The sequence below is a fragment of the Apis florea genome, unplaced genomic scaffold (genome assembly GCF_048593485.1).
Source record: "Apis florea isolate Af1SG1 unplaced genomic scaffold, ASM4859348v1 contig_3078_pilon, whole genome shotgun sequence".
Lineage (NCBI taxonomy): Eukaryota > Metazoa > Arthropoda > Insecta > Hymenoptera > Apidae > Apis > Apis florea.
The window spans coordinates 2794733-2816826 of NW_028256702.1; the positions used below are offsets into that span (position 1 = coordinate 2794733).

Sequence of the window (22094 nt, forward strand, 5' to 3'; positions counted from 1 at the left end):
TCTTTTTCAGTAAAATTGTCGATAGTCAAATATTCCTACATTATGATTCAATGAATCATATGAAAATATGGATAATTCATTTTAGCTACAAAATTGTTTAAAAAATAACTTTATATTTTTATTAATTTTTATGATTAATTAAACTGCACAAAATAATCCTTATCTCTGCAATTATTATCTTAAGTAAAAAAATTTTTTCATTCATGAAATTAGTTTAATAAGATCAAATTAATTCATTCGCTTTGTTTTTTTTCTTTTTAAATTATATTTTCTTATTTCGAATACTTTAAAAATAAATTTGAAAAATAATTACTCACAATAAAAAACAAAAATTCATCTTAAAAATTCAAATTTAAAGAAGAATTGGAACATATAATATAAATGAAAAATCATCTAAAAAGTGAAAATAAATATTAATAAATAATAGTTTAAATGATTTATTATTTTTTTTTTAAAAAGAGATATTAGAAATTAAATTATTATTATTATAAATATTATAAATTAAACTAAATAAATGATTGATAATAATCTTAATTAGATCATACTATTAGATTTTATCAATTTTTCAACATCTATATATTATATCACATTTGAAAGATCATTTTCGTTAAAGAAGTTACACGTTCAGAATTATAAGTTCAGAATTCGATTTGTCAAGTCAGGAATTTAGATTGCGAAGATGTAAAGATTGATATTTATAAATATATTGTTAAGGCCCGAGCTCGTGAAATGGTCGGATCGTGTTTTGCTATCAACAGTTCGAATCCCTGCCAAATAGTTTTACAGTAATTTATGAACAGGTATGGGTTTCGTAATGGTTTCCAGATGTTAGTTTGAACAGAAACCATAGCAACAATCATTTTCTTTTTAAAAAAAATAACATTTTAAATCGGAATTTTGAAAAAAAATTAATGAAAATTAAAATTAAATTTTATTTTATTAATATTCAAAATAAAAATATTAAAATATTTATATTATACTATATTTTTTGTTAATTTATATTTACATTATATATGAAATTTAAAATTAAATTTTATTTTAAAACAAATATACAAAATAAATATATTTACTATATACAAAATAAATATATTAAACTATTTACATTATATTATATTTTTTGTTGATTTATATTTACATTATATTATGATATATTGTGGTATTCATTAAAACAAATCAAACACATCTGTGGTGATTTTGGGCATTTAGCACAATAAGTTGTAATTTTTTTAATATTCTTTCTCGCTTTTTGGCGTTCGACAGTTTGTCTTTTTTCCCGATAACATAAAATACACATCCTTCTTATAGGTTTGCCTTTGTAATTTTTTCGAATCTCTATATAATGAGATATTTTTTTCATTTTATTTTTATTGTTTTCATTGTTAATATTTTCCGAGAACAGCCATTCTTTAACTAAATGTTCTCGGAATTTTCTTATTTCTATTTTTTGATTTGTAATTTTTTGATATACAATATGTGCATTTACAATAGTTATTCCCAAAAGGAAATGTAATGCTAATTTACGATATCATTTAATACTTTTTCGTATCGTTGTTGCATATGATATCATTTGATCGCTTCTATCAATACCGATTTTCCCACAGTTATATGCCATTACTGCCAATGGTTTCATTTTTTGACGACCGCGATGAGTAGAGTAGTCCGAACTCATAGTCATAATGGGTGGATGCTTCGTTGATAATATTCTAACATCGCGAACATCTCTCCATTTTAGCACTACAATACCATTGGAGTCTTCCCGTGCTATCATTTCACCTCTTTTCAGTGGGTGAAACATAACAAAATTTGGCATATATTTTTTGTTGGAACGTACCGTTCCAACAGCATGTGTTTTAGCATTTAAGAACTTAATTGCTAATTCATAACTTGTGTAAAAGTTATCAACAAATAAAGTTTGTCCTTCATTTAATAATTTGTTTGCAAGTTCAATGCAAACGTCTTCTATGCCAACTTTCCTTTTTCCGCTTGCATCTCTTTCAGTATACATTTTCGCGGACCATGTATACCTTTCGATGGAACAAAGTTTAAATAACTTGATTCCATATTTATGTGATTTAGATGGTATATATTGTCTAAAGTAGTTGAGTTAGAGCCTTAGAGAAGACACTGTGGAGTCGAGAGAGTCATAGAGAAGACAGACAGATAGATCTCGGCGACGATACAGTTACTCGAAGCACAGTTAGAATCAGAGTTCAAAGAATTAAGCTATCACCACTTAGAGCTCATAAGATAAACGACTATAAAATTCCTACAGTGGTAGGTCCTTCGATCAGTAATATAAGTAAGGCACCATTGTGCAATATTCAAAGATCGTTACACCAGCTTGCGACCTTAACAGTATAATTGAACTAAAATTAAAATGTCGAAAAAAAGACTTTCTGAAAGAAATTTGCAATTAATCTAAAAGTGTTGGTGATTACTAAATAACTAACATTAATAACTAATAGAAAGTTAATGTCAAAATGAATAGAAATTACTTATTATATATATCTTTACAAAATGAATCTCAAAATCATATTTATTAATATTTATTAATTTCTGAGATTTTAATAAAAATCTTTTGATACTATACATTCAATATTGTTAATGCTTGTAATATGCTTGTCTAGCATCATCAACATATTGAATGTTGTCAATTCGAACATTATTAATATAACTTCATTATAATAGTTTTAATTAATTCAATTATATATTATATATTAAATAGCTGATGACAAAATACCGATATGGATTTTATAACATTTTTTATCTATAATTCTTCTGTTTATATAATATATTATAATAGTCATCATTCAAAATATATAATAAGTGAAATTAATATTATTATTTGTTATTATTTAATATTATGTATAACAAACTTGAACATTCTATGAATTTTTGGAATATATTAACCGTCAATATTATGGATATATTACATTATACACATATTGTATATAATGCATTATTTAAAAATTTATTGTACTATAATAACAATGCTTCGATGGATTACTTTGTCAAGATTAAGAGATAATTACAAGACTGTTTAATTTTTTTAGGATTTTGAAGAAGCATTATATATATTATTACCATATATATATAATGCTAATAATATATATATACTATAAAAAAATCATTAATTAAATAACCTAATTTATTAAAATTTTCCTACAAATATAAATGATATAGTATTCGATTTCATATACTTCGTGATGCAATTTTGGGACCGTTTAGCACCAATTATATATATATATTATCAATTGAAATATTCATCGCAAATATTAGAAGCCGATTCTTATTAATGTGACGTACAATATAATTATTGAACCAAACAAACGAGAATTATTGTTTTTTAAATTAACTGTTTACCGATAAATATTTTTTTGATAATCTTCTTTTCTCAGTTACAGAAAAAGAGGGCAGATACCTGATATTGATAGTTTTTATTATTATTTTTTTTTTTTTTTCTTTAATTCCTTTGATCTTAAAGAAGGATTTGATCGATCTTCGATTTCTGAATCTTTCAAATTATATTAAGACAACAGAGATTTAAGTCTCATTATAATATCAATTCTAATTAATTCTAATTTCACATTTCAACTACTTTTATCATAAAATGGCATAAATTTAATCGATCTTTTATGATTTCGATTTATATTATTAATATTATTCTATTAAAAAAGTTCATAGAATTATATCAGCAAAATTTATTGGTTTAATTTTTTTTCCAAATCCAAATAATATTCTTTTTTAATAAATAATCCACTTTTGAAAGTATATACTTATATACTATTCCAGTGTTTCCATTGTTTAAAGTTAGAAATCTTCTTGTGAAATTCGCACTTCATATTTTATGTTTTCAATGTCGTTCTTTTGTAAATAATTGTTTGCTTTATAATTATCTTCATTTTTTTTTAGATCATCTTTCATACATCAACCACTACAATTCTTTTTCTCTCAGTTTCATATGAAATTTCGTATTGTACATGTTGTCTTTAAAAAGATCACAAAAGATATTTTTATGCCAAAAGCCAAAAGAACTTAATTAGAATTAAGAAATTACATAATTAATAATATTGTCATAAATAATTATATCGTAAAATTGAATTTTATAATTTATAAATTTGACTATAAATTGTATTCCTCGCTGAAAAAAATAACCACAAAAAATGCTGAAATGAGAATAAAAAAATCATTCTATGAATTTTTTGAATAGAATAGTTATCAAAAGTAGCAGAAAATTAATCGACTGCGTTTCGATCTCAATTAATTGGCATCTAGATTGATCAATTGTATTCGTTCCAATCTTAAATTCATTTACTGCTTCCGAGTCGAATATTGCACATATAATTAAGAATAAAAAATATATAATATAAGCAATAGCTATAAGCATTAATGATGAAAACTGCATTTATAGCTATATTTTTATATATTTATAATATATAAAATAATATTTATAATTTATATTATATTCATAAGATATTTATTTATGGTCATAATAAAATCTGATTTACAATATAGCAATATTACAAAATGTTATAAAAATGTAAAAAAACTTTTGGAATAAATTCTAAAAAAAAAATTTATATATACATATGTTCAATAAAACTTCATTAACGAGTTATAAATTATTTTAAATTTACATTAAAAAGAACATAAATTTGCCGAGAAAGAATAAAGAGAGTGCTAAGTTGAGCGAATAACAATATCATATCTCAGTTGCATAAACAGTCTTAATATTCAGAATAATAATTTCAATATTCTTTCAAATACATAAGTGATTATTTATAAATTTTAGTGTAATTTAATATGTAATGTACGTAAGAATCTATTTATTCAATATATATTTATCGTTTTAAAAAAGAAGAAATTAGATATTCAATTTCGATATTTTCGATTGACTATTGCATACTTTGAGTAATTTTGATTTTGCGGAAGTTTCTTTGCCAGGATTTGATAATCGGAATACACAATTAATCAACAGGTTCAACTTGGACCTGTTATTATCCACATTGCCTTTTTTATTTTTTTTTATTTAAATTTATATATCGAATATTAAAAAAAATGATTCAAGATTTTAAGACTTATAATAATCATCAAGAAAAATAAAAAATGTGCAAACAATATAGGTTCTGTAATCAATCTTTATCTTTAACAAATTCGATATCGTGAATGAGTTTCTTTACAACATATTTAATATAAACAAAAGGATTGATAATTATTTTTATTTATAATAACTATAATTATTTAAAGTTACATTTATATATTTATTTTTATTTATTTTTTATATATTTATGATTATTTATTTTGATTACATTATTTATTATTATAATTATGACAAATATTTACAGATATATGTTAACAATTATTAATATTTTTATATATATATATTTACAACTATAAAAAATGTTGAAATTTACAGAACTTATGATTAAAGTTTTGAGTATGTAATAACTCTTGAATATTTAAAGAGGCAGTCACACTAAGCACACTTTCGCTAAACATTCTATTAATAGGAAACCGAGAATTTCTACCGAAGAGATAGAATAATGCTTCTTAAAAATCTTAAAATCATAAATAATAATAAAAGATTCGTCGCTTTATATATTCGTTTTATAAGAAATCAAATAAAATAGCTGTACACAATCGGTTTTGATATTCTTTTTAAAATATAATGACATATAAAATATTTTTTTCAAAAATCTTTTTCATTTAAATCTTTTTAAATTTAATGAAAATTTAAAGAATACATTTTGTAGATTTGTGTCAATTACATATATGATAAAAATTTCATCGAAATCGGTTAACATTGTTATGAATTACAAATGATAATGAAAATTACAATTTTTCATAATTTTTAATCTAAAATTTAAAGATTTTTCGATAATTTTTTTCGATTGTTTATTTATGCAATAACTGATTTCAAGGAAATACATAATATAACTGACATAAATTTACAAAACATAATTTTTAAATTTTCATTAAAAACTGAGATAAAAGAATTAAAAAAAAATATGTTCTATTTTTCTTCACAATTATTACTATTTTTTCAAGATTTTTTTTTTACACATTATTTAATAAACTAATTTACCTAACTTTTTCAAGTTCAAAAAGTTCAAGTTGTTAAATCCAAAATTATCTTCTTTTAAAAGATGTTTATTTTTTAAATTTTATGCTAAGTTTTCAAAATATTATTTTTCATTACATAATTATATTCTTTTTGTAAAATTAATCTTTCATTATTTATATCTTCGCATTTTTCAATTATTTTTATTTGCAGAGCATTTTCATCACTATTATACATCGAATTCATCCGTTAGATTTCTGTATCTAAAAGTAGATTTATATCTGCAGATTTAGTCATAATGGCCACTTTATTGGTTGTCTGCGACCAATTCATCTATTCTTAAATTTTTCATTGAAGATTCTTCTTAAGTTGCTGCAAAAATGTGTTGGTATTCAAATATGCATAAATCACAAATTCTGTATTACATTCAAATTAACTTCTGTGAGCAGAAACATCAATTTCTCTTTGAAAATATTGCATAATCTTCATCATCCAGCAAGAAAAGTGTTTTATTATTTATTATTTATTATAATTTATTATCATAATCCATTAATACATCCAGCCATACATTTATCGAAAATTGTTTCTGAAAATTTCTTTCTATTATATAGTATGAATTTTCATTTGTTTATGTACTATATTCATTAAATATCTCGCGTATAAATATAATTTCGTCCATAAATAATATTCATTTGATAAATATTGTATTTTCATTATAGTTTCTTTATATATCTAAAATGACACTCTCTGTGAATAATCCATGAGAATTACTTCTTAAACTTTTTGCCAATGAAAGAGATGTAGTTAATTTTTCTTCAATATTTGACATGCAGAAACATGATTAATCTTCTTATCTCTCTCTAGAATTTTTTTTCATTTTCTGTATTATTTTTTATGGTAAAAATTTTTTATGCTTCATGAAAGTATCACGTGCATAATTTTTTAACCAATCGGAATATTGTTCGACGAAATAAAAAATAAATTGTATATCTTTCTTGCTCTATAATAATTTTCATTCGCTTTTTCTTAAATTTTAATCATGCGTCATTTCTTATATAATACGTTATATTAAAATATAAACATAAAAAAACCATAAAGACTAAAAAAATAGCACAATAATAATAAAAAACCTTAATTAGATTAAATAAAAGAAAATTTAATAAAAGAAAATAAATTAATTATAATTAAAATAAATATATATTTATAATAATAATTATAAATATCTTTTATTAATAATTTGTACTTTTTTTATTACTTTCCCGATTATATAGACATTATATAGATATTTACATATTTTTTATTTATAAAATAATATTTTATTTTGATAAAAATGTACGAAAATGTGAAAAATTATAAAAAATTTATTATAAAAAATAACAAAGATTATGTCAGTACATCTTGCTTTTTTTTTTTGTTATTTTTTTTAAAATTTATTTTTTTAAAATTCAACATTAATATTATTAATATAATTTAACATTTAATTAAAATTTTAAAAAATAATAATTTATAATAATATGCTATGTGAATGCACGATTCTAAATAATTATTATAATAGTATTATAGTATAATACTAATATAATAATACTAATATAGTATAATATAATAATAATATAGTATTATATATAATAGTATAATTATTATAATAATAATTAATATAAATAATTAACTATAAACAATTGTATATGTCAAAAAATAAATAAATATAATTATAAATAATTCTTAAAAATTATAATTATTATAATTTTTAATATGAACATGAATCTAATTTTTACAAGAAATATTATATAAATAAGTGAATAATTAGAAAATATATATTATTATATTATTAAAATAGCAAATTAATTGAAAAAATATTTTTGTAATGATAATAGAATAAGTCTTGTTTGTTTTTTTTTATATTTTTTATTAAATTTTATTTCGTCATTTAACTTTTATTAATTTTTATTATTATAATTAAATTAATATAATATAAGTTTATTTATTAATAAAATTGTCATTAAAATTAAAACAGTTTTTGTGTGAAGAATTATTTTCAAACGATGAATAGATTAATAAACATGCATATTGATATTTTATATTATATATTAAATTTATTTTTATAAGATCCCCAAAAAATCTCACGAAATGATAGAAATAGAAATAATGATTTCTAACATATTCTGACATATTCTGACATATTCATAATATTTCATCAATTCAATACTATTAAATAATTTTTGTTTGCATTAAAAATGATGATAAAAAAAGTTGAATATGAAATAAAAAGAAAAATTCAATTGTATATTATATCTATTTAATTTTTACAAATAAAAAATAAGAAAATAATAAATAAAAAATAAAAGAAGAAAATCTTAAATTATAAAATAAAATTTTTCAAAGGAAGTACCAAAATAGTGTAGTAATAATATATTTTAAAGTTTTAATGTGTAAATCATATCATGAATAATTTTAGGAAATGAATTGAATTTCTTTCTTTTTTTTTTTGTAATATAAATATATTACGTGAATTCAAGATATTGACATAAAAAAAATTTATATTTAATGAGAGTATTTTAGATTGATTATCGATCAATTGCAATTTTTCAATTTCTGCTGTTATTTTTCTTCAATTTCATGACTTAAAAATGAAGAAAACTAAATGTGAATAAGTTAGAGATAATAATAGTCACATAATTTAATGTGACTAATGAAAATTTATTGATCTACATTATATTTATTCAAATTATATTTTGTATTATATAAATTATTTTAAATGATATTATTATAAAATTTCATCTTTTTTATCAATCTTTTTCATCAGAAAAATCAGATTCAAAATATACAAAATTTATTTTTCTAATTTCAATAATGTATGTATATAATTTTATAGATATTTATAAATATTTGTGCGACACATATTTTTTTTATACATGGAAGAATTACTTAAAGAGATGTTTATTACACATTTATACAAAAAAATGTTTATTATACAGAAAAAATACATTCAATCTTTCCAATCCAAAACCTTATAAGAATCTTTTGTCTCTATGAATTTAAACAAGATTGAATACAATATATAATGATTTGACTATTACTTTAAATCAAATATCAAATATTAATAAAAACATCATATGATTAATAAAAACATCATATAATACTGAATGTTATAGAATTTATTGTAATTTGTTTAGATAAGCCTTAAAAACAAATTACATAATTGTATTTTTTGTAATTTATTTAGATAAACTTAAAAACAAATTATATAAATTTCAATTTGCACAATTAAAAATAATAAAATTTTTCTTTCTTAAAATGATAATGTACATTGAATAGTTATATATCTTTACATATATTAATTACACTAAATATATTAAATTACACTAAAATTAAAAAATAATTATTTGTACATATAATATATAAATATTAAGATATCGATTATTTATTGAATAATTTAATAAACACAAGCGACATAACGATATAATATTACGCGCATTCAATTGAGTACTTTCTCTCCACCATTATTTTAGTTTTTCAAAATTAAAATGCTTATAAGTTAATAAAATTATCGAATATATGTGAATTTTTTTTCATCGTTTTGATATCTAAAATTTACTCTTCAATCCTATATTTTTATAAACTTTTATGTATATACTTGTATATATTAGGATGTCTCATAAGTTTCTTTCTTTCTTTCTTTTTTTTTTTTTTTTGATACGAAATGAATATACAATATTTGTTGTTTAAGATTGATTTGCAGAAGGTGAATGCTTTATCATCTTCTTCCATCTCTCAGAAAGCCACATTATTCCTTTTTCCAAAATTGTTGAGGCTTATTTGCAAAATATTTCTCAAGGTGCGTTTTTATTTCGCTTACAGATTGGAACTGTCTATCATGAAACAAATTTTTTTGACAGGAACAAATAATAGTCGGATAGAACAAGATTTGAAAAGTACGGAGGATGCAGTAGAACGTCCTAATCAAACTGTAACAACTTTTTTCCTACAATCAATGGAATATGCGATTTTACATTGTTGATGAAAAAGACGCCTCATCGGTTCGCCAATTCTATTTCTGGTATGGCGGAGTATTTCAATTTATCAAGATGATTGCAATATTTTGCAAAATTGATTTCATCTTGAACAAAGAGGTCATAGTAGACTACACTTTTTCAGTCCTACCAAATGGACAAAAGAACTTTCTTCAAGTGAAGTCCAGATTTCGCGACACTTGAAGATCTATTGTCCTTAGACCAAATGCGTTTTCGATGCACATTTTGATACAAAATCTAAGTCTCTGTTTTCAGTAACAAGTCTCTTTAAGAAAGAATTTCTTTTATGTCGTTGGAGAAGCAAATTGCATATAGAAACGCAATTCATAAGGCCGGTCTCCGTCAATAGCTATGAAACTCAAATTTCCTATCGATTAACATATCCCATCCTGATCAAATGATTATGTACCGTTGTCCTAGGAGTGTTAGTGGCATCCACTATATCGCGGCTTTTCAATGAGCATGGCCTTGATAAAGTTCGTATTCGTCATTGTTGGACGGCCGCTGCGGTTTTCATCTTTCAAATCGAAATTGTCAGTTCTAAATTTCTTAAATCAATTGCGAACGTGATAGTCGTAGCATTATTCCCGTAAACGGTACAAATCTCTGCAGTATCATTTACATTATTATCTTTTTTAAAGCGAGAAAGCATAACATGCTGCAAATGCTTCCTTTGTCTATTCATATTGAACAGTATATAAAAAAATTTTAAAAGAAATTACGTCACCAACGAAATATACTTTAAAAGAGCTTTGAAACGATGCTATAAACTGCTGAAACCGATGCTATAAATGGATAATAAATAAGCTGGCATGTTTATATAAAAATAGCCAGTTGAAGTCATTCTTAGCGTGATGCGAAAGAAACTTATGGGACATCCTATATATATACATCTATAAACATATATACATATATTTAATGTGACTATTGATTGCAATAAAATAATTATAAAAATAATAAACTGCGATCTGCTGATACATATATATATAGATAGTAATTAATGTAATAATGTAAGATTTTTATTAACATCTCTAATAAACATTTATAACTAAAATATAAAATTTTAATTATAATAAGATATTTTAATTATATAAGATCTTTTTATCTCCCCCTTCTCCTCCCCACGCAAAATTTCATTTTAATAGAATAATTAGATCATACGATACTTTATCCTGATTTCCTTACTAGATCAAAACAATAATGTTTTAATCATTTTTTTACTTCACATATATAGAATTTCTGAAAAATATAACAATATTTCCGTATGAAAAAAATATTGAAAATGTTTCTTTTCTTTAATGTAATCCGCATATGCTATATACAGAGCTAGATGGCCTTGTTATATGTACTTAACCTTTTTCTTTTTCATGCAATGTGAACGTATGTAAGCTCTCGTATTATTTGTTCTATTAAAAGTTATTTTCATCAATTAATTAACTGTACGTATATATTATGTATATCTCCTATACCCTGTGCGCTCTAAAGTTATGACCCCAGGACTTATGTAGATTTTGTATCCTTTTTTTTTCTCTCAAAGAAAGTGAGATTAAATTTCTTTTTTGCCACTGCTCGTTACAATAAAAAGAATGGATTCATCATCCAGGAATACACAAAATACAAGGCATTATCGAAAGATAATTATGAAATTTGGAAAATCCATATAGAAGCACAGTTAACGAGAAATAAAAATTGGAAATGTGTCTCTAGTAAATGTCTGAAACCAGATCTTGTACAGAATGACGAAGCCTTTCGTAAAATATTGAATTTTACGAAAAAAGTTAGAAGAAATTTATCAATCAAAAAATCCTACCAGAAAGATTGCTTTATTTTATAGACTTGTTTTTCATAGAATGCAAGAGATATAAGAGTACAAATGAATGACTTTTTTGAAACGATTGATAAATTAAATGTGAAATGGATATAAATGTGAAATTGAAATAAATGAGAAATTATTATCGTATCTGCTTTTAATAAACTTTTCAGATTTTTAAATATGCAATATAGAGATAATTTATCAAGTGTAAATATTTTTAAGATAAAAATTTTTGAAAATTTAGATTCAAGAAAAAATCGAAAGATAGTATGTCAAATGCTATATTTCTGCATAAAAGAAAACAGCATTTTAAATCACAGAAGAAAACTATAAAGATAATGTAGGTATAATAATAAGAAGTTGTTAATGTTTTAAACTTTTTAAATGTCAAAAATATGATCAAAATGAGTGACTGCTAAAAGAAATAATACTTATTTGCATTTGCATAAGATAAGTAATAGATAATATTATACTTATAATAATAGAAGCAAAGAGATTTGCTTGCTGTAGTATATAATGTAAAGGAATTAATATTGCAATTAATATTGGAAAAGAAAATCAGATTCGCACTTGGTATTTAATAACTTCACATATATGTTCTGATAAAAAGAGATTTTCTGATTTAAATACAAAATAGTATATTAAATCTTGCTATTAGTGCTTGCACTAATATTAAAAGTATAGGAAATATTAAAGCTATATTTAAGAATATTGAAATTCGCCAAGCTGCTAATTTGCACAATACATATTATTAGTTATTTTATTAGTTGAAATTTTATTAATTTTTTTAATTAAATAAAACGAATCATTAAAAATGAAGAAATATAATATATAATATAAAAAATAGAAAATTCATTGTTTCCTTGAAATCTTTCATCAACAAATAGCAAAAGTAGCAATGAAAAGAAAGGTAAATTCAGTTAATACTTTTTTTAACGATGATTATTTAAATTTAACAAAAAATTCATTCAAACTGTCAGTTGAGAAAATTTCTGATAATAAAATTTTTTATAATAACTAAAAATTGATTCGGAAACTAGAGATTTATTCGATAAGATCATCTAACTAGACTAATTAATTAATTTATGAAAAACTACAAATTCAATATTTTATTGCAAATCTGTTTTGTATTATTTTTATCAAAGCAAATGAAGGACAGGAAGAATCGATTAGAAACATGGAAATCAAGGAACAATGTGGAATAATAATAAGGAATAATAATAAAAAATGGAATTTAAAATGTTACAGATGTCAAAAAAGAGGCTATATAGCAATAAAGTGTAGAATGATGTCAATTATGAAAAATGAGTGTCAAAATGCGAATATTACAATGCACGAAAAAGATGCATACTATGTTTTCATTGGCGATGTTATGGCGTTATATTCATTGGCGTTAACAATAACGATACTAATAATAATAATCCAACAATAGATAATGGGAAATGGATCTTGGACAATGGATGTACGGCACATTTATGCAATAACAAAAATGATTTTACAAATATGTGCGAGATATATGAAAATTTAAATTTAATAAGTAATGCATCGACAAATATGAAAGGAAAACGGTGATATTAAAAATAAATACGGAAAGCGACGAACACAAAAATATATTTGAAAACGCACTGTATGTATTTGATTTGAGATTGAATCTCGCTTCAGTAGCTCGAATAATTGATAAAGAAAACATAGTAATTAATAAATTTAAAGCTATAATGAAAAATAATAAAATCATAAAAAGATTCAATTTAAGTAAAAATTTAAGTAAAAAATAAAAATAGATGTAAAAATAATAAAACATCTGCTGAACCAAGTATATTATATAACTTATAGAAAAATAAATTAAAAGCTGAATCCACATACATAAAGAATTGATTGGTTCATTTATGTACTTACACTAGTCGTGGGAACAAGGCCCGATATAATATACACTATAATATACACTGTATTCTTGTCTCAATTCAATTCATGTTTTTCCAGAAAACATGGGAATGTTAACAAAACATATAGTGAGATATTTAAACAATACAATAAATTTTGGATTTGTGTACAAAAAAAGCAAATTAAATATTGTTGCGTTGACGCCGACTAAGAATCTAATATTCTTGAAAGAAAATTATTCATCAGATATATCTTTAATCTAGGTGGTTTAACAGTCATTTGGAAAAGCCAAAAGCAAAGTTGCATTGTCGTCTGCAGAATATATGACGATGTTTGAGTCAACGAAAAAAATTATATTTTTGAAAAATTTGTTAACTAGAAGAACTAAACATAGAATTCAAAATTAGATTATATAACAATAACCAAAGCGCGAAATTCATAAATAATAATGCATTCCTCGATCTATATTATATAACTTATTGATTTGCGATATTTTATTAAAGAAAAGCTAAAAAATAAAGAATAAAGTTTTTGATTTGGAATACTTACCATCAGAAGAAATGATCATGGATGTAATGACGAAACCATTCAACAAAGCCATATTAAGAAATAGATAAGCATACACTGAGAGAAAATATTGGAGATGAATTTGAATTTACCGCTTCACAATACATGTTATGTGTAAGTATGAAAATGAGAGAGATAGAATGAGTAAGCGCGTACGTAAATTCGTCGAATGTGAATAATCGAGTCGAATGCATATAGCAATGTATGTTGCGTAAAAGAATAAAGATCTCAAAGAATTTCAATTCATCATCTTGTGATAAAAAGACGTATATCACTAATAACATTCCAACATATATCGATTCTTTTTTGCGAAATCATAACAGTTAAAAAATAAACGATTTTTTAGTTAAAATTTAAAATTTGAAATCAAATTATTTCTTTGATTTTATGGAATATATATTAATATAAATACAAATGATTACATTGTAATATTGTCAGAAGAACAAAATTAACAATTGAAAAATTAGAAGAAATTATATCTTTTCCATTTAAATTTAAAATAAAATAATATTGTAATATTGTATAATATGTTGAAAAATATACTTTCTTATTTATAAACTTTCACATTTGATTATATTCTATTTCATTAATAATAAAAAATACAAACTCTAATTGTAAAATTAAGAAAATGTATCATACTTATACAAATATAAATTTTTCAATCCGATCATTGTTCAATCTTATTCGAGAATCAGAATATTCAAAGAGCAAAAAACCATATCAAAAACCAAAAGTTTGTAAATAATTTCTCATCGAATAAATCTCTAATTCTTAAATCAGTTTTTATTTTTAGGAATTCATTAATAATTATTAGAAATATATATATCTAGAATTGAGAAAAAAATATAAACATTTATACAATAAAAGAAAAAAAAAACAAAATTTCATAAAGAAAATAGAAAAATTAAAGATGAAAGTAAAATATGAAAGTTGATAAATAAATATGAAAAAAGAATGATAAAAATGAACATTATAAAAAAAATTATTTCACAAGAAAAAAACATTGAGAAGAAAATTTATATTCTGATGGGAAAATTATCAAAGAAAATGTAAGAAAAAAATATTAAATAATAGACAGATAAGTTTTAAAAAAGTTTTAAATAAAAAAAAAAAAATAAAAGTAAATTTTATGAAATATTTAAAGACAATTTTAAATATGATAGACAAGCTATAAAAGATAATGGGTAATAAAAACATAGTGAGGAAGTGAGGAATTGATAGAAAAAATTAAGAAAATGAGGAATGAAAAAATTATGAAGAAATGAAAATTAGTGAAAAAAAAGAATTTTAAACAAGAAGAATAATGAGGATCTGCCTCTTTAATGTTTAGCAAATCTAAAAAAAGTAAGTAGAAAGAGATTGGATAAAATGAAAATAGGAAAAAGAGAGTATATAATCTGGTATATATGGTATAATAATATAATATTAGTAAAGAGAAAAAAGATTTAAAGAAAATAATAAAAAGATTGAAAAAAAGAATCTAATATTGAATATGAAAAAATTATTAAATTTTAAAAAAAGAAAAAATAAAACATCATGGAAATGCAAGAAAAAACAGATTGAAGAAATAAAAAACAAATTTAAATAAAAGAAAAAATAAAACATCATGAAACAAAAGGATGGAAGATTTAGATTACATCTTAAAACATCTTAAAAGAAGGATAAAAAAAATATACATGGAATAAAAAATAGAATGAAAAAAGCAGTGACAATAATAAAGGAAAAATTTGAAATATAAGAAGAAAGATATTCAACAACAAAAGAATATTAATTTATTATTTGATAAAATTGAAAAATTGATATAGCCAATGTTGACTTATAATATAGAAACATGGGAATCAAAAAGAGATAAAAAATAAAAAAAATACAAGAAATACAAATGAGATGAACATTAAAAAATGGAATATAAATAATAACATATATATTTTTTATCCTTTTTTTAAATTTATCCTTATATATATATATATATATATATATATATATATATATATATATTATATATTTAGTAAAAAAAGAAAGAATAAATAAAACAAGAAAGAAAATAAACTTTAAAAAAGAACTTAAAAATTAAAAACAGAAAAAAGAAAATTATTAACAAGAATAAATATTATATATAAAAGAAAATAGAAAAAAAAATAAAAGGAAAAAGAAAAAAGTTGGAGAAGAAAAAGGATATTAAAACAGATTATGAAATGTTTAAATAAATTTGGAAAGAAAAAAATAATAAGAAACAGAAGATAAGAAAGAATAAAAAGAAAAGAAAGAGAAATGTAGGAAAAAGAATATAAAAAAAGAAATTAAACGATATAAAATGATAAGAATAAAAGAAATACCAAAATATTTAAATAGATATTTAGAGGAAATGAAAAAAAAAGAATGTATAAAATATATTATTAATAATTATATTAATATAATAATTAATATATGAAAATGAGATAGAATATGAAGAATAGTGGCAAGAATTTCTGAATATAAAAAGAAATAATTAGAAAAATTAAGAAATAACGAAAATAAGAAAAATAAGAAAATAAGAAAAAAGCGCAATTGAAAAAAAAGAATGAAAAGAATGAAGGAAAAAATGAAAAGAATGAAGGAGAAAATTTAGAAAAGAAAGAAAAAAAAGAGAGAAAAAAAAGAAATTTTCATTTTTTGAGAATGAATGAGAAATAGAAGGATGAAAAAAAAATGATCTCAAAGAAATAACTAATAGAGAAATTAAAAATCTATGAAAAATGATTAAGATTAAGAAAAAAGTAGAGAAGATATGAATAAAGATAAACATAGGACAATATGCAATAATATTGAAAATGAACGAAAAAGTAAAGAAAATTTAAAAAAAAAAGAATGAAGAATGGAAATCATATAAATCATTTTGATTAAATAAGATAAAAAAGTGATTGTAAATTTAAATTTGATTCCAATTATTATAAATATTTTTAATTTTTTTTAGTTTCTATATTTTTTTATTATTAGTTTAATTTTAAATTTTAAGTTCTTTGTATGTAAATATTTGACAGAAAATTTGATTAATTAATTTTTAAGCATTTTAAATAATGCTTAATTTAAATTGTTCTTGCAAGAAATATTTTAGTTTATTATTTGTATTAAATAAATGATCCAGAGAAAAAATGTATGAAGAATATAATACTTATAATCTCTTTATGCAAATCTCTAAAATACAATGAAATCAATAAAATGTAAATATTATGTCCAAAATAATTCCTTTTTGTTATATGCAATCTATTAATTTATTAATATAGTTCTTATAAAATTAATTTCTATTAATTTTACACTAAGAAAATATATTATATATTATTTAGTTCAATTTTTTGTTCATAAATTATATCTAGTACCTCTTTTGATGATTGGTAATTTTTAATAAAGATGATTTATGAAAAATCCATTAAAAGAAATATGATATTGACGTCATCCTTTATCCATTTCTTATGATTGTATATGTTGATTCTTCATTTTGCAATATCGTTTACAATTTCAAAAAGATTTTTAAAGCACATTTGAAATTTATTCACTGATAGTTTTTATCATCGAATTTAATAATCGTAATTACATTGAGCAATATTTTATTCTTGAAAAAAACTAGACGATATATAATACTAAAATTTGATGCACTTACACAAAGGTTATGTAAAACACGTGACATAGAAAATAAATACTTTACTTCGTGTATGTACAATTTTTTTATGCATAGTGAAAGCACTTTAAATTAATAATCTATTAAACAAAGCACACTAGAATTTTTTTATAATAACATATAAACATAAATTAATTTATTTAATAGAAGAACATATATAAATCATATGCCGATTAAAATATTTTATTTATCTAAAAACATTCCAGTATTTTTTTCAAGTTTTTATATATAATTCTAGATGTCACTACAAACGATTATATATATATAATTGCGATATTTAAAATTAGTTAATAGTATAATTATATTTATTGAAATAATTTGTTAAAATAAATTATTTCTTGTACTAATTTATTCAAATTTATTTAAATTATAATTCTAGAACATCTATATGCAGAATGACATCACTTATACTAACTTCCGGTCAAGGTATTTATTTAAAATTCAATATCATATCACAAATCAAGCAAAGAGAATTTGAGCATAGGCACGTAACTTAAAAAAAGAAAAAAAAATATATCTTGACAATCTTATTAATTTTATTAAAAAATAAAAACATATTTATATATATGCTATTTTAAATTTTTTTAGAAATAAATGGATATATTTCTGAGATATCAATATGATTTTTATTTTCTTTTTAAATGGAATATATGATCTTAACTTCTAAAAAAAAATGTATGTTAAAAAATTGTTATTACAGTTTTTCTACTCTATTATATAGGAAATATTAGGGTGTCTCATAAGTTTCATTCTTTTTTTTTGATACGAAATGAATATACGATATTTGTTATTTAAAGTTGATTTATTGCGTTATATATAAACTGTTTTGTTCTATCATCTTCTTCCATCTCACAGAAAGCCTCATTATTTCCTCTTTTCAAAATTGTTGAGGTTTATTTGCAAAATATTCCTCGAAGTGAGTTTTTATTTCGCTTATTGGAACTGTCTATCATGAAGAAAATTTTTTTGACAGGAACAAATAATAGTCGGATAGAGCAAGATCTGGGAAGTACGGAGAATGCGGTAAAATGTCCCAATCAAACTGTAACAGCTTTTCTCTTACAGCCAATGCAATATGCGATTTTGCATTGTTGATAAAAAACGATACTTCATCGGTTCGCCAATTCTACTTTTTCTGGTATGGCGGCAGCTTTCAATTTATCAAGATGATTGCAATATTTTGCAAAATTTATTTCACCTTAAAGAAAGAGGTCATAGACTACACTTTTTCAGTCCCACCAAATGGACAAAAGAACTTTCTTCAGATGAAATCTAGGTTTCGCGACACTTGAAGGTCTATTGTCCTTAGACCAAGTGCGTTTTCGATGCACATGTTGATACAAAATCCAAGTCTCATTTCCAGTGACAAGTCTCTTTAAGAAAGAATTTCTTTCATGTTGCTGGAGAAGCAAATTGCATGTAGAGACGTAAGGTCGGTCTCCGTCAGCTATGGAACCCAAACTTTCCATCATTAACATATCCCATCCTGATTATGTACCGTTATTCTGGGAATGTTAGTGGCATTCATTATCTCACGCGCTATATCAGCGATTTTCAGCGAGTATGGTTTTGATAAGATCCGTATTCGTGATTGTTGGGCGACCGTTGCGATCTTCATCTTTCAAAATTATCAGCTCTAAATCTCTTAAACCAATTGCGAACGGTCGTAATAATCGTAGCATAATTTCTATAAACGATACAAATCTCCTCTGCAGTATCATTTATACTATTATCTTTTTTAAAGCAAGCATAACATGTTGCAAGTGCTTCCTTTGGCTATCTATATTAAACAGTATATAAAAAAGTTTTAAAAGAGATTACGTCATCAACGAAATGTACTTTAAAAGAGCTCTGGGACGATTGAAACCGATGCCATAAACGGCTAATAAATAAATCTGTATGTTTATATAAAAATAGCTAGTTAAAGCCATTCTTATCGTGGTGCGAACGAAACTTTTGGGACATCCTAATATATTAAATTAAATTTTGTAAAATTTATTGTATTTATTATATTTATTGAGACGAAAGAATATCGTTTCGTTGTATTATTTTTAAGTAATTTTTTCATATATATATATATATATTATATTTTTTTTTTTTTTTGGATAACATCAAAATATATCGATATTAAAATACATATGATTCCATTTAAAACAAAAAAATGTTCAAATTTTCGAATCTATTTGTGATTATTATAAATTCTCTCCAAACCAGTTTTAATAAGTTTTACTTAAAATATTTTTTATCTATAATCTATATATAATATAGATATATAATATATATATATATTATATAGATAATATAATATAGATATAATATATATATAGATATATAGATATATAATCTATAATTTGAAAAATAATTATGTTTAAAAATTAAAATGGAACATGTATAAAAATATAATTAAAAAGTAAATATACAAAACAAATATAATATTAACTAGAAGGAATCCGATTATAAATTATAATTATAAATAAAATATAATTATAAATTAGAATAAATAAATATAATTAAAATTAAATTATGAATATATATCATTTAAAAATATTCATACAGAAACATTCGTATAAAATTAAATGAAAATAAAAAATTATTTTTATTATTTTTTTCATTTATATTAATTTGAATCATCATTCAAATTAATTATGATAAATATCGAATTATTATGATAAATCGAATTAATTGTGATAAATTATTATAAAATATGAAATATAAAATATCATAAATAATCGAATAATTTATTTGAATAAATAATTAATGAATAATTATTATGAGGGTGAAATATTCGATTAAAATTTATTCGGTTTAATATTTTATATAAATATTTATTCAAAACAATTCGAATAATTCTAAGTTCTTGTTGCTGTATATGTTTATATTTTTAAAAAAGCGAAATAATGTATAAATTATTAAATTGAATAACTTAATTCATTAATTTCTATTTACTAAAATATATAATAAATTATGTTATATTATTTAATGTATCAATAACAATCATATATGTATATTCATTATATCAATTTATAATGAATTTATAATGAAATTGATATGAATTTATAATTTTTATAATTAAATATTTAGTTGGTAAAAAAATTTCTCATTAATTTCAATAATTTTATAATATATTGTTAAAGATATTATTTTGAATAAGATTTTTCTATGAATGTATATCTATGGATCAGAGTTTTTAATTTTCAAATTATATGCAAAATTATTTTTCATATTATATATTGAATCGACCAATTAAGATGAGATTTATAGATATAATTCATACGTGATATTTATTTTTTGTAATGAAAATATATTAGTATGCAAAAAAAAAGAAAATTTCATCTCGTTTACTATAAAAAATATTTTTACATATAATTTAAAATTAAAATCCAACCATTATAGAATATTAATATATTCATGAAATATCTTTGGAATTTCTAGAGTCCAAAACAAACATAAAAAAACAGAATATGACATCTATCTATATTTTATTTCCATCTCACTTCACTTAATGCAAACTTAAACTAATTATAAATAAGTCTCAATCAAGTCTCAATTAACCATGTATATTTCAATATTATTAAAATTAATGATAATCTAGCTTTTCAATAAGTTATCCAAAAATCTTAATGTTTGAATCTAATGTTTGAATTGTTTTACACTTCATGTGTAAATTTTGATCAAAAAAAAAAAAATAAATAAATAAATCCGTAGAAAATCTCTATATACTAATAAATAATTAGAATTACTGTTTATATATTAATATATATATGAAGGATCATTAATCACAAATCAGATTTTTTTAATTGATCAACCGAACAATTAAAAAGATATTTTCAATTGGTTACTTAAACGATTGGTTACTTAAACGAATTTGATTAATATTGAAAAAAAAATTTGTATAAAATTGACATCGAAATTAAATTTATATTGAATGTGTATTCATAATAAACATTTAGGAACATTTGTATTATAACATTTAAATATCTGATTTGAAGAAGTTAATTGAAACGCTATCGAATACAATTTATATAAAATCATAATAATAAAATTCAAATTGATTTGAACTAAAATTCAATGAAAATATGAATTTATTCTCTT

At 21.7% G+C, this 22094-nt stretch overlaps 1 protein-coding gene and 1 long non-coding RNA gene across 2 annotated transcripts in view; both read right to left on the reverse strand.

Moving 5' to 3' along the window:
• Positions 1-18032, reverse strand: part of LOC147657581 (uncharacterized) — a 39160-nt gene extending 21128 nt beyond the window's left edge. The window contains exon 1 of the long non-coding RNA XR_015292176.1: positions 17704-18032. This is a non-coding gene — a long non-coding RNA (uncharacterized LOC147657581). The remainder of the gene's footprint in view (positions 1-17703) is intronic.
• A 753-nt stretch (positions 18033-18785) lies between these two features.
• LOC100868349 (uncharacterized) overlaps positions 18786-22094 on the reverse strand; it is a 34063-nt gene continuing 30754 nt past the window's right edge. Inside the window, exon 8 of the mRNA XM_086908425.1 lies at positions 18786-19782. Within this exon, the coding sequence (XP_086764551.1) occupies positions 19724-19782 (59 nt within the window). The 3' untranslated portion in view covers positions 18786-19723. The remainder of the gene's footprint in view (positions 19783-22094) is intronic.